Below are 15326 nucleotides of genomic sequence, written 5' to 3'. Positions count from 1 at the left end.
CTTAGTAAAGCAACTCATCTGAAAGTCTGCGTGCCACTTACGAGTAACAAAAAGAGCTTGGAGAAGAAAGGAGTGGGGAAAAAAACAACCCACCAATAAATTAATGCTCTATTTCTTTTTACACTCTTTAAATATATTTGAAAGGAATGGTTCCATTAATAAAAAAGAGAAGAGGGGCCCAAGGTTCACAATCTGACAAACAATAACCCACAGCACTTCATCCTGAGGGCTGCCTGATCCTCTTCAGTAAGGCTTAACAGAAGGAAAAAAGCACAAAGTAGAGGAAGGCACAAAGCTAATGAAGTAGAATGCTTTGCATGTTATTAATTTGCTCTTCATTTTTAGTTTACCTTCCACGTACTTGCTCCTTAAGTCAAAAAAGGATCTGCCTGAGGTCTGCTTGCAGTGATCTTAATTTATCATACCTGTACGTGTAGAGGCACAAAATTAGAAATATCTGACGAACTGTACTCTATCACAGGGAGAAAAACAGGTGCTCAAATAATTTAGCAGAACGATCTGTAAAAGCAAATAAGCCCAACTCTCTTCAATGAACTGTGTTTTCCTGCTAGGTTATGGATTTCTTTTGTACCAACTGACAGTGGTGTATTTCCATGCTACGTTTCAGAGGTTCATTGAAAAGAGCTACAAACAAATTCCAGCTGATCCCAGGCATCCTTCTGAAAGGGAGTCAAATTCCATGTTCCAAAAACTGGTTGCAGTATCCATGCAGCTTTTTGTTTGTTTGTTTTTTAAATGAGGAATTAAAGCTTCAGACACAGTGCATATTTTAAATTATTTATTTTAGTAGGAAAGATTTTTGAAACCTGTACTTAAATTCATTTAAACTAGCTTATGCAAACACACAATTTTCACACACACACACACACAATTAAGTATTAAAAAAGTTGAAGAAAAGAAAAGGCTAAAGGACAGCCAAACTGCACATCACTCAAAGAGATCATAGTGCAATCACTCTATCACTATAACGCCTCACATCAGCAGGGAATATTAAAAATGGCTTGTGTTTACTGTATGACAATCTTGATCCCCCTTCCCGTGATGGTTGGTCCTAATAGGATTATTACAAAAGATACGATTTCCCAGTGCTCTCCACACCTCGGTCTAGTATTTGAATGGATATCCATCTGTACACAAGGAGCTAGATGCTCTGTAAACAGGCACCCTAGAAACCTTTTCTTAGTGTTTAATAAATCAGTTAATACTGCTTTTCACTTTTTTCTGTGAACAGTCCTGGAACAGTAAGAACTACCTTCAGGAAACACATTTGGAGGTCAGAGACTACCAAAATAAAAAGAAACAATATGCTAATCAAGTACACAAAGGGAATGCACTTTAGGCATTCAAGAGCAAGATCAGGCAAACGGCCAGAACCATGCCACGATCTGCAGAAAATTCCATCTCATTACAGCCCTTTTCTTAGTGACCTCAAGAAAATTTGCCAGCTCTGTTCGGTAACATACATGGCTAAACTCAGTAATTTGTCTTTCTCCTTTGACCTAATGCCTTCTATTGCCTTGAAGATTCTTAGAAAGGATATGATTAATTTTCAAAGTTATCTGTCTCTTTCCAACGCCTCAATTATCAATGCTATAGTAAAACTGCTCTGCTTTTTATAAGGGTGCATCCCAGGAAAACAAAACAAACATTTAATAGCTTAAGAACACCACACGCTCTCTTTCATTTCTCCTTCAAAAGCTTACAAAGCCTTGCTACTGAAACAATCTCTAGCATTTGTTTCAGTGAAAGTCAGTACTCTCTACTTAGTGTTGGAACTGGAAATACAATATGCAAACCTACAAAACTGAGCTTATGGGATATTAAGCAGCAGCAAAATAGATTTATTCAAGCCTTCTCTTTCCCCAAACAATTTCCTCTGTAGTCACTTACTTTAAATTAACAAAAAGCTTGTAAGGAATACATCCTTTCACAGCTAAGCACTTCAATGTTTAAATCAAATAAAATGGGAGAGAGAAAAGCATGCTCATTTCAAGTAATACAAACTCTAAATTCATATGCTCTAGACCATGACTTGGACTACCCTTTTCAATTCTTCTTCTCCCCTGACAAAAAACCTCTATTTTAGGGACATACCAAATTAAAAATAAATTCATTTTAAAGAAGTCTGAGCTATTTTCGATAAAAGCTGTAAAAACCCAAGCTACTAAGCAGTGCTGCACTTTGCTAACGAGAGACCATCCAAATACAGAAAATACACCAAAGCAACGCAAGCCACAACTGTTTTATATTGTCCAAAACAACTAACAACTCCTGCAGAAACTTAATGATTGTGAGGAATGTCACCCCTTTCCCTATGTCAAGGGCATAATCAAAGTCTGCAGTTGTTGCGATACTCTCAGCACTGACACAACAGAATCGGTCTTCAGGCTGATAAGACGACACTGACCAAAGTCCTCTTTTAAGTCCATGCGCTCACCTCTCGACACATTAGAGATTGGAACGCTGGTTTTAAAAAGGATAACCTCTTCAAACTCAGTGCCCACTTGCACACGCTCTTTTAATTACAACTTTCCCAAGCCAATCACCTCATGTACAAGCCATTTTTAGAGTAAAAGGAAAGAAAGAGGGCAGTATCTAAATAACAACAAAACTTTAAAAACTTGACCTTGTACGGAGAACAAGCAATTAACTGATGTGATTTAGTACCAGCCCTGGCGCCTTGATGCTTATAACAGGCAGCACACTACAACCAGCCATGGAAAAAGATTAGAATCGCTAACGTTGGTGCGTTAGCACACAAAAAAGGACAAAAAGAAAGGGGAGAAAAATGCAACCGACAGAGCCAGAGAAAACAACGTCACACAATTTATCTTATCTTGATTTGGAAAAGATTTGCTTAAGCTAAACAAAAAGCACAAATTGAATTTGCTTTTTATCAAAAGGGACCTAGCCTCCTAGACTGCCTTAGTGGCACAAAAAAATACAATTACTTCAGCTGGAAGGGCAATTTCCTTTTAACAATTGTTATGTCTCCCATTAATAGGGGAGGACTGTATTGTTCCAAATATATAAATGCAGATAGAAGAGCCTGACACTGCAAGAAAAAATTAGAATAATTTACTTCCATTAAGGAAAAGGTAACTGATAAAAATCCTGCTGTATTCTTTTCTGCTCTCTTTTACTCCCTATATGTTTTCAAATATACACGCTAACATAAACACTTTGCTGGCAAAGTTCATATACTCTGCGGCTGAGTTGTGAGGAGGAAAGTTAATCAGCCGATTCCCCAAAACAGACATCGATTCTTCAAGCAAGAGGCTAAAACACTGTGCACAAATAGGGGGCTGCTTAACACGCAAGCTGCAGAGCTGACAAATAATGTCTGCCATTACGTTATTTTCCCGTTCAGATCTTTTAGTAGTATTTGATTTTTACAGTAAACAAAAAACCTGACTGTAACACCATTTCAAGGCTAGGTGTTAAAGCTCCTTCATTAACTGTTTAGTATTTATTCATTTAGCATTTATAAATGCTCTCACTTGCATCTAACTACTTAATGAAGCACAGTAACTTGAGCAGTGTTCATATGGTATGAAACGCCTGCAAAATTAAATACATGCCTGGGATGAGCTATGTTTCCTCAAATTATCAGATTTTTTCAAAGATATAACTCCTTATTTGCTTTCAAACAACACAGGCATAGAAGCCAAACTTGAAAAACCGAGCTAAAATTAAAAAGGATTAAGCTAGAAAGATAAAAGGTAGCAGTAAGCATTTAACTAGTAGCAAGAATAGCATAATGTATTTTAATGCATTTGCACCAGTTTTTTAAACCAGACATTCTCTGCTGCTCAATCTTTCCCAAGACTGATGGTTTAACTAATAAAAGTTGTTAGTAGCCTGCAGGTGATTAACACTTACATTTAAAGCACTGCTATGAAGACCTATTCTGAACGATTTTTGTTCCTATTCTTGTAATCAGGAAACTGTAAGGGGCATCTTTAATTTCAAAACCAACACATTATGAAAAAAGTGTCAAAAGATTAGCTGAACTAGTTCAGCAGTTATTGACAAGATAAAGACTTGCAGCAACACACTACAACATAAAGCGAAGAGAAACAGTCAACTGAGACAGTCTGGGTAACAGTCTTACCCGAACAACACGTACTCATTGCTGCCATTGTTTTCTTGGCTCTAGTTTTATTTATTAAAGAGGAACATTATTATGTTCTTTATGGTGTATATGACTTGTCTAATTCTTCCCAAAGCTTAACTGAGGCAGTTTTCCCTTAGGTGAGCAAACCATCACTCCTTCCTAAGGATCATCCATCTCCAAATATGTAACACTTCACTATTTCTGTGTCCTGTAGGACTACTGGACTAAACGTGACATAAACCAGAGGGAAGCACTGAACTACTCATTGTAACCAAGGCCAATAATGTTTTCTGTGTTGTCATTATTCTCTCCAATTACTCTAATGAAACATTTTAAGAAAGAGAGTCAATCTGCCCCATGAAAAAAGGCGTATCTGAGGGTAGAAGAATAAAGATGGAGAGTAGGAAGCCCAAGAAGAAAGCTCGTAACAACAATTTGCTAGACGATTTGCGCAGCGTTTTCTCCACCATCCTCCTACCACAAAAACCTAACACAAAACAGCTGGAAAAATACAAAAACCCACTAAGAAACATCCCCTTCTGATCTGGCTCTGTCTTTAGCAAAGCTGAGAGATGTCAGGCTGCGGCTCCCGGCTGCGTGTTTCCTTTCGCTAACAGAAGAACAGATACACTTATGCGGCAATGAACCTATCTTAGCTTATTTAAAAAATTCAAAATTCACAGGGCTATTATCCACAATGTTTAAAAAAGTACACACATGTTAAAAAACACTTAGCTGTTGAGAAGAAGCACACGTTAAGTAGTTTAAATGAAAGACCCAAACTGAAATTGTGCAAATTCTACTACAGTAACACTGCTGGCTATGAAGATGTTGTATTAACTACATACCCAACATGGGTTAATTTGGGAGACATGAGAACTGAAGACAAGAGAGCTTCAGCACAAGAAACCTCTTTCCAAAATACACGACTTCAGGATCAGAACAGACTATTCGTTGCCCACCAAAAAAATAAGAAATTGAAAGGGACACAAATGCATATGGTACTTCTGGTGCAATTCTAACAGAAATATCCTTCTACTGTTTTTTCCTCTACCAAGAGCCAATCCACAAGAACAACTCTTGGAAACATAAAACAGGCTATTACTATTTACTCCACATCACCAAGGGGTTCTTTCTTCTTGTTGTTTTGTTGTTGTTGTTGTTTGTTTAATATGAGATTACATCATCCTCTTTTTTCCCCCCCCTTGAAATCAGAAATTTATCATTTCCATTAAGAGATTAATTTGACTCTGGAAAAATGAGAAAGTGAACTGACAGGTTTCTACTCCGCTGCAACAAATGAATTGTACGTTTTTCAAAATAATCACTACTACTAGAAACCTTTATTACATAGTCAGAGAACTCTGCCACAGACTGGTAGACAGTTTGTTTCTTTTCAAAAAGGAGCATCACGGTGGAGTCTGCAAGCTTACTTACGGCCACTAAACCACGATGTCAATGGAGCATTTACTACTTTTTCACAAACTAGAAGTTCCGATACGAGATTTGGATTTTGGACAATGTTTCCTGGCTTTAAAAAAAGATCATATTTCTGAAGATTAAATAAAGACTAACCATCTAAGAAATTCTATCCGACTTCAAGGAAATTCAAATAAAGCAAGAACTAAATTCTTATGCATAAAACACACATGGTACAGTGTGGCTCCCTTTTTACAATCAGAATGTTTTTCTGAGAGTAATTTCAGTGACCAAGAATCATTTCTGTCAAGAATGGAATACTGATAGTCCCACATCTTTTCTTTAAGTTATTCCATGCTCAATTAAATTATGTACTTTCCTGAAGATCCAAACAGCTTCTGTACATAAAAGGTCTGCTCTAGGCCGTGTTATCAATAATGCACAATGTCATCTATTTTGACTAAGACAGATAATAAAACCAGTAATTGCAAAATGAGAACATGAAAGCTTGAAATTGTGCCTCTATCATTTTAAAATGTAGGCCTTTTAAGTGATATTATGACACATCTTACACTGACAAGTGTTCCCTAGCTGGTAATTAATAGATACCCATCTAGAGTAGAGTACAGAGAAGTAAAACGCCTCAGTGAACTACAGCAAGGTGTTGCTTTTTGTCAGGGAAGCTTCATGTGTAGAAGCGTGAAAGGCGTAGAAATAAAAAGGGATGAAAACGCTCAGTTCTGACCCAACAATGCTTTCAGACGTCTCTTTCACACACACCGGTCACCCAAAACACGTGAACTACGTTTTAACCAGGAATTAGGTAACAACGTACCAAAAAAGTTTTTGGTGTCTAAGTGCTCAGCCTTCGTGCCACTTGCCGGGACTACGGCTCCCATACAGTACTAAGGTTTGCAAGCTTACTATTTTAAAGCTGCATTTGTTACAATTCTCATACTCTTAGGTCTGACAGAAATGATGCTGCTCCAGGTTACGAGTGCCTGGGGAAAGCTCCCATTGAGAACTCCTGGTATAGTCTGAACAACATCTCTAGAATGCGTAGTACCTCTTTTACCTGGTTCAAACCCAGCTTTTGATACAACCCTTCAACATCAATTTTCTTGTTTTCTGAAGAATACCTAAAAAGGTGAGTTATTTTTCAAAATTAGTATAAAGTTAAAAGAAACTCAAACTAGCTACAATCTATTTAACTCAAGCACAGCACCGCCAGAAGTTTCACACGCACTATTTGGTGTTTCACGTTGGTTGTCCTTTCACTCTTTAAGGCAGTGGTTTCCACAGGTCAGTTCAGAGAATATTATGAAGCATGGTCCACGGCAATTCATGTTGCAACTCCATTTTTTCCTTAGAGGACTTACTCCCCAACCATTAGTGGTTTGTTCAGGGCTCCAGAGTTCAGAGATCGAGTTGAAAGGCTCCGTTCTGGCACAGAATACAGCTGGCACATTTTTCATCAGGACCTCATTCTCAATTGTGAGATGGTTCAAATAGTTCTCTTTTATTTTTGTTTTGAATTAGCCTATTATTCAAAAGTCATCAAGTTGGCAGGAACCTGAAAGTAAAAATATAAGTAACAGATGACGTTATTTTGTATCGTAGCTTTTCACATTCCACTGCTTCACAGACTATTCACCTGCTTACATGCACATTGCAGCATTCATTCTGTCTCAGAAAAAAGGGAAAAATGTATAGCCAAAACATTAACCTAGAGCATGGTTTGTGATTTTATCATATGGCCTTAGATCTCGTCTTGTTAATTTTGATGAAATTTATGGCTTCAGCTGTAGATGAAGTGACATTAACATGATCGATCCTAGGGCCGAGCTGTACAGGCAGAACCTTCTCCCTTGACTCCCAGCTACGCAGTCCCAGTTACAGGTTTCTTAGCACACAGGTCAGGGTGCCTGAGAAGCTCAAACAAAATACAACACCTAATTTTGTGAAAGAGTTCCCCAAATAACGAAGGGAAGAGCAATTCCTTCTTTTTTAATCGTTAGAAAAATGGAAGCACTGAGGACAGGGCTGTCAAAATTGCTGAATAAACGTAGGTCAAAAGCAAGTTAGCACTTTCCTCCCAACCGAGGATGTCATTTTCTGAACATTTCTCTCCTCCACCTCCACCCCAACAGAGGAGGGACAAATTTTGGAACAAGCTTCCCATTTTATAACCTAAGTTGATTTAAATGAGTGCGAGAGTTTTTGATGCATCTATATCATTTTTACAATACGAATCTCTAGAGATGTGCTGCCTTTTGGTATCAATAAATCTTTACCCTGTGCTAGACTGAACTTACAGATCTGAAAAGTCTTTCCCCTACAAATGATTGATGCAGGTCCTCCAGTATTTTTGAGATTAATTTACAAAAACAAGGCATGTAAACACTTCCCTAGGCTTTTTCCATAGAAAATCTGAATGTCTGTCGCAAACATCACTCCCTTTTATGAATATTAAAGCTATTTTGCATTACAACAGTTTACATTCCTTTTGTCTACGGAGAATTTGCACAACAGCAACAACTCTCCTTTACCCAGGTTATTAAAGAGCCATTGCATTCCAGATGACTGCCAATAACTAGCCAGATTTGTCATACTTGAAGTATTTCTTGCCTACATTTGTTATTCACCTGCAGGAGGAAGAATGGCCAGCCGGGCCACCACTGAATTTTTTTTTTTGGTTAAAAAGATTTCCAATATTATTCAGCTTGTTAGGTGCCAATACTCTATCGAATGCATGTTTAAACATCCATCCTTTCTTATGCAATCGTTCTCTCAATAACAAAACAACATGTTCCATTTTCAACAGTACCATAAGGTATCTCTCTAGGGAAAGTACTGGTTAGGAGTCAAATCATGATAAAGACAAAAATTAAAAAGATCATTTTTACTCTTTTTAGCTTATATGAACCAACCTATACTACATAACATTTGTGTGAAGCACTGCTTCTCCTATGGGAGGCCCTACGCATTAATGAGGTACATAACGTACAACTATGCTGCAAGAAACCATATGGTATAACTACATTCAATTTTTCCATAAAACAGTAAGCGTGCAACAAACTATGGTGGCAGGGCTTTGGGCCTTCTAGCAGCAGTCATTTTATTCATGACTCCCTTCTTTTCTGTCAAAATAAACACACAAAAGACTTCACCTTGTTGGCTTCTTTTCCCACAGGTGCCCCCCCCCGCCCCAGATCCTTAGGCTTGCTGCTTTAGAACAAGTTAGGAGCTGTATGCTTTAAGCAAGTTTGCATTACAGAGTGTTGTTAAGCCTTATTGAATAAAAGCTTTCCTCAGAGGGCAGTTTGAGGGCCTGCCTGGCAGTCAGCACCTCCTGGCAAACTCTATTGCCGCTATTTGCTACTATTCCCATCTTTTCCAGCCAGGAACACAATTTCCTCTCCTTTCCAGTGTCTCAGGTACTTTTTCAAGGGAGCTTCTACAACCCTCCTGACTCCTTAGACTTCTCTCGGAAGCAGAAACGAGCAAGAACGTGCAGAGTGATCTGGGAAGATCCTTTTTTTTCCCCTTCCATTTTAAGCACAGCCACATAGAAGCAAGGCAACTGAAATTCAGTGGTTCTTTTGCTTGGGGAAATCAACACACATGTGCAAAGGAGGAGGAAGATTTCAGGAAGACAAAACAGTGACTTAAGGAGGTGGCATTTTTACAGATGTGAAAGAGTCATGAAGAATTTATAAGTAAATAGGAGAATTAATAAGGGTTGGAGTGGGAATCTTTTTGACCCACAGAAAATTCTACCTTTGCTTTCAAAGTTTGTCAAATTATTCAGGACTAAAATATGTTTCTACATTTTAGAAATACATAAGAACAGGCATGACCAAGACCTGACAGAATGGCACTATGGATAGCTATCTGGGACTGATACTGAATGATCTGTACAGCTGTCTGATATAGCTTACAACATTTATATACAACCGCAAAATAGCCTTTTTAAAACGGGCAATGATAAAACTGTTGCCATTGGGAGAGAAATTTTAGAGTGCTCCTTCCATTTCCCAAACTGCCCAATTGCTTTAAATTAGCCTCAAGATAGACTGAAGATCTTCATTGTCACAGAAGCTCTGAGGACTTGATTACAAAAAGGCAAACCAATAAGCATGTGAAATCAATGCATAGACTGGTCAGTCCTCTGTTTCCCATACAAAGCAATTACTCAGAGTTCAGTCATCTCGAGCATGTGCCAGCACTGAGCTCTTAGCAGGCCATACTTGTTTCAACACATTGCTCTCACCTGTTGTCTGTTGCTTTGGCAGGCAGCACTCAGGTGTTTAAACCAGAGCATTGCATTCATTCTGTTTCCAGCTTGAAACTTATATGAATTTCCTAAGTGAGAGAGTAGGAAAAAAACTGATAAAGAAATACCAACAATACAAACTTAAATTCTATCTATATCCAAATAAATCTAAATTGAAACACTATCAAAGTATTTAATAGCAAAAGGTTCACAGAAGTCGCACGTATGCCAGTCAAAGGGTAAAGTTAAACAAATGTTTGACCTAGTGCAGGAGAAGTCTCAGCTCATGAAGGACTGTCTTCCTCCAAACATTCTAGATTTCAACTAAGACTAGTGTCAACTAGAAGAAAACATTTCTCAGAACCATACAACTAAGATGTTTTTGCTCAATGTATTTATTCCAATTTTAGTATATCATTTAATTATATATAGTATTAAGTACAATATAGGATTGAAATGCACTCTAGAAAGCCACCTTTGAAAATATTTTAAAATTATTTCTAATCATATTGACATTTTTCAGACCAATATTTTCAGTATCTAGTGTTATGCAACGCTTGACTGCATGCCTGGACCCTGAAAGGCCAAGTGTTACAAAAGGGTTTCGGACTGCTGTTGTTGATGTTAGGCTGACAAGCATTCATCATTTACATGACTGTATCTGTGTCCACAGGATAGACAATCAAAAACAAAAGAAATTAAAATACACTGGGACTGAAAGCAAACAAAGTAATGAATAATGTTAAGCAACTTCAGCAGAACTGCTTTTGATGTTCTTTTTGCTTGTTTTGAAGTGCTACGGAAAAACAACAGTTTCTTCACTCATAGTTTTAAACTGAAACCAGAGCTCTATGTTGGAATAAAGGGAATCATTTTTTCCTTTTCAGTTCTTTTTCATCATTTTTTTTTTCTTTGGCTTCTCCCTCCGCAAAATAGTCAAGTTTTAATGTTTTTCTTGGTAAGAGTGCTGCATTGGAATAGACGTTTTGCTTTGCATTTTGGTTTTTTTTTTTGCAGAGAATTGGGACTGTTTGAGCACCTAGTCTTCACACTATTGAATTTTTTTTTAATCACTTCATGTACGTCAAAATGTCACTGAATGGTCTAAATATAGTTTAAAAGAATCCAGACAAATACTTACTTAGAATAAAAAAAAATGTGAGTAGAACTGTTAGTCAGTCTGCAGAGTTCTTAAAACTACAGAGTCTCTATAACTGTTCCCATAACATACTGGAGGTAAACATGACAGGTTGGAGAGCAGTTGAAGAACCAAAGCTAATATCCCTTCCAGATTTCATTATTAGTTGCTTTTGAACACCTCCGCAAGGTAAGTGCTTGTTCTGGGAACCGCTGCAGTCTTGATGTTGACATTACTTACCCTTCTCAGAATCGGTCAACAAAAAGAGATCTGGATGTTCAGGGTCATCTGCCATCATCACCATCCAGCCTACCACTGACACATTCTTACTTGGTGTGGATTTGAACTGAAAATACAAGCAGAGACATGAACTACTGTAAAATAAAAAGCTTCAACCCAACTGACAGCACTGCGCATAACAAATATTCCAAAAGGTTTTTTTTCCTCTCAATATCACTGTTACAGACATAGAATAACGTTATTAAATTCAGTGAAAGCATAGCACTTCATAAAATTAAGGCAGGCTATGAGTTCTACATGGAATTAGCGAAAACAGAAAATTTGCCCCAATGAATGAAATTCAAGAAAAATTAAAGATGTTTGTTGACAAACATCTGAACTGCATTATATGAACATAACAGCATTCCTCACCACATTACTGCACACGTGCGGGCATCATAGTAAAAAAAAAAAAAAAGCATTAACAGAACACTCAGGCTGCAAAGCTAAACTCTATTTGTTAACAAACAAGCAGTAAGCCTGTCTGTGCGGTGACTGCTCAAAGTTAACATGCAATATTGATCATAATAGTCTGTAGTTACACACAGACCGAGTCCTGTGGACAAGATAACAACTGTGTAATTAAATATTACGACTTGATAAATGAAATGCATCAAATGAGGGGGAATATTTGATAAACATGTACACAGAATATAATGTGCTCACTTATTGACAGCACATTAAAAATGAAGGGTTTTTCCTGTTCAGTGTGTTACTGGTATTTTGACATATTATTCACACCACTTCTTCCAAGCACAGTAGCTGTCTCCCCTACACTAGTTTCTCTCTTGACAGCTCCTCGGTTCCCACAGCTTTTCATTTACCCGGTCAATATTATTTTCTACTTCTCAGGCTTCTCATCTGAGTTCCAGGCTGCTCGTCCATTAAATCCAACTCATTTCCAACTCACAAGTTTTCTTCTCCCTAGACTCTTAGGCCTATTAGCAGACCATCACAATGCACCTCTCACTACTTGCTCAGATAGTTCTGTCATCTCTCCAACATCTAACTCGGTCTCTCTCAGGTCTTTAGCTGCCAGATCTCTGCTTGCCACATTCATGTCTCCTTCGCAGGCTTTTCATTCAATCTGAGCGTTCCTACCTTCTGTAGCGCTTTACCTCACTTTTGAGCCCAGAAGGACCAACTCTGCTACATCCTGTTCCTTATCAAATGCATTTTCCTCCTGTCTTGTGAAATTCTACTCTTCAGTGACTTATCTTTAATTACTTCTTATTAATCTTTTAGAAATCATAAAGCTAAAACATCTTTTTATCATTTTAGAAATAACAGCGCTTTACTGTTACAAGTCTGATAAAAAGGGAACACCAGCCAGAGGAACCATTATCGCCAATTAGTTTGAGGATATCAGGAACAAAATAAGAGTTTAAAACAAATTTTCTCTGCAAGGCAATAAAATTGTTTCATCAACAGAACACTATATTGCCAGTTTAATGTCAGTCTTTCCAATCTATACCATACATTAACTGGAGACTTTAAACGTCTAAGAACGTTTAACTGTCTGGGAGTTACGCAGGAGGCTATGTTTTAAAGCTCAGTCTAACATATGAACAAACTTTAAATGAACAAATGTTAGGCCAATATTTGAAAAACAAAGTATCTTAACCAAGTTCAAAATGATTTAACAGTCCAGTCTCTCCAAACCTTATAAGCTTCTGAACGCATCACTTGCATGCTGTCATCTCTCTGTTGCTACAGCTACGCTTGCAGGAAACATTCCATTCCGAGTTCCTACCAGCCACGTTTAGCTCAAATTTTCATAACGTCAATGGAAATACTGAGGGGATGTTTGTATGGATAACTTAAGTGTAAAAGTGACGACTGTCTGTTCTTAGGAAAGACCTGTCTGCCAAACTTCAAAATGCACGGCCGTTTTTGGTATCACCACGGACAAAATTGTGGGGAAAGACCATTCCTCGTAAAACCTGCAGAACCACATCTACTAAAAAGTCTTAAGTCATTCAACTGCCTTTAGAAGATAGACAAATTTGGTAACACCTCAGAAGAAAAATGACACTTTAAAAGAAATAAGTTAAAGCTGCATCAGATAACATTACATGAAGAAAGTGAGGGCTGAATAACATGAATATTAATTCTTTCCAAACAGAAATTCAAATTTCTTTGAAGAATAATTTATCAATGCCTTGCAGAGAGCAATGAAGTATGTTAAGGAAGTTCTATCTGAAAGAAGGGATACAGACTGGAAAAGGAATAAAATAAGGAGATTGCTCAGGAGTTTTTGTCATCTTTTTTGAGAGTGAAAAGTATACATCATGGACTTGCTGTGGAACTACTGAAGACATCGCCTTCAAAAATAAGATGACTTACATTGAAAATTGATCAGCAAAATACAAACTTCAAATAACTAGTAATGCTATTGTAAGGCTTTTTTTCTTTTTTCTTTTTTTCTTTTTTTAAATAGATGTGGAAATTTCAGTCCCAAAGAGGTTTTCATGGGTTACAGATTAGCACTGTAGCTCCTGAATTGCACTCATATTTTTAGAAAGTTTCATGAAAATGAAAATAAATGACATATAACCAAGGTGGCTAAGAGCAAATACATGATGCTTGCCTTTAAAAAAAAAAAAAAATCACCACTGCAAGACTTTTAAAAACTTTCAGAACAATTAGTTAATCATGGTGCTTTCCCAGGAAGTAAAAGGGTTCACACTGGGGAAGAGCTTCCTGCCAGCATCAACCTATCATTGCTTGAAATGCTTGTCCGTTTTCCATCCATTTGCACTGCTGAATTTGTATTCTGTGTTTACATAGTCCCCCAAGGCAGTTCATTCTCCACTGATGCATAGAGCCTTGCTAACAGCAAGTCTGCTTTGTTCACTTGAAGGGAATGAAAGCTTCATTGTAATTTAATGTTTCTGGTTCCTCTTTGCCTTTTCATACAGGCCCCTGGAATGACACTGTCTTATTATACATATAGAAAGCTACACAGCTCTGGTGCATCACATAACTAGCTTTTTTTTTTTTTTTGTTCTGAGCTCAAAAGCATTTATACATAGATCTTTGAATCAAGAACTCTGAATTAATTTGTGAATAGACTTTTCACTCCAACCTCTTGGCACTTAGAGTTCTCCTCCTCCTCCTCATCTCCTGTCAGGATTTTACAACTTTCTAATATTCAAGTCGTTCTCTCAGTGGCTGAACCTACCTCCTAGAACGACAGCATTCTTAATCAGTGCATTCCAGTGAAAGTGCCTGAGCAACAACTACCAAGTTCTTTAGGGCTCCAGTAAATGGCTACAATTCTGTATACAATATGTAGAGGAAAGGCTTGGAATGAACAAAGGTTCTCTTGAGAGCGAAGGCTCAAAGTCTCTGTTGCTTTCCCAAATACCTACGAACACGGAAAAATCTTTTAAGTATGCTACATTGTCACAGAAATTTTTCTATCCCAGTTCTTATGAACAGCTTTACTGGTGCATTCTCATTTTTCAAGGAAAATGCTTTTCTCTAAGACTACTTCTAACATGGCTATTTTCACTATTGACCTTTTCTAAAGGTGCAGAAGTGCTTTTTTTTTTTAAAATCATAAAATGGCACCCACAGCAGGCATCTAACATAAGAGATAAAACCTTAAGCGTTCTACACACGTTCATCTGAGATTCTCCTGTACCTCATCTCTGAGATTGAAAAGTTCACATACTCATTACAGACAATTTTTCATTACTGCTTTAATAACTGAAACCTGTATGCTACTTAACATACAAAGCTCAATCCATACAGCAGTCCTCCCTAGTGGGTACAACACAAGAATCAACCAACCTACCCACACTGAAGCTTATCCAAAGCTAACAAAACTTGTCACATCCAGGTATGTGCAGCATCCTCTTCCTTTGGAAGAGTATCATGTCTAGAATGCGTTTAAGCGCTCTGTCTTTCACCACAGGCATGAGAAGAACTGGCTTGCCTGTGTCTAAAAGGGAGGGGATTTCTTGCCCTTTTTGTTGGATTACACAGGGATTTTTATGAAGTAATTTTCCAAAGAGGTTGGCTATTATAGCTTGGAAGACCTTCCAGTGCCTGCACATTCCAAGTCCTCA

The 15326-nt window shown here is 37.6% G+C and overlaps 1 protein-coding gene across 9 annotated transcripts in view; it reads right to left on the bottom strand.

Annotated features, from left to right (window-relative positions):
- Positions 1-782: 782 nt before the first annotated feature.
- RALGPS2 (Ral GEF with PH domain and SH3 binding motif 2) overlaps positions 783-15326 on the bottom strand; it is a 163526-nt gene continuing 148982 nt past the window's right edge. For all 9 annotated transcript variants that reach the window (XM_068951778.1, XM_068951779.1, XM_068951782.1 and 6 more), the window contains 3 exons: positions 11212-11317; positions 9831-9922; positions 783-7130 (listed from right to left, as the gene is read on the bottom strand). In XM_068951778.1, coding sequence (XP_068807879.1) covers positions 7101-7130; positions 9831-9922; positions 11212-11317 — 228 coding nt within the window. In that variant the 3' untranslated portion in view covers positions 783-7100. The remainder of the gene's footprint in view (positions 7131-9830; positions 9923-11211; positions 11318-15326) is intronic.

This window comes from Struthio camelus, chromosome 8 (genome assembly GCF_040807025.1).
Source record: "Struthio camelus isolate bStrCam1 chromosome 8, bStrCam1.hap1, whole genome shotgun sequence".
Classification (NCBI taxonomy): Eukaryota; Metazoa; Chordata; class Aves; order Struthioniformes; family Struthionidae; genus Struthio; species Struthio camelus.
Note: the sequence above shows the minus strand (reverse complement) of the source record. Positions and strands in the feature narration are given on the sequence as shown.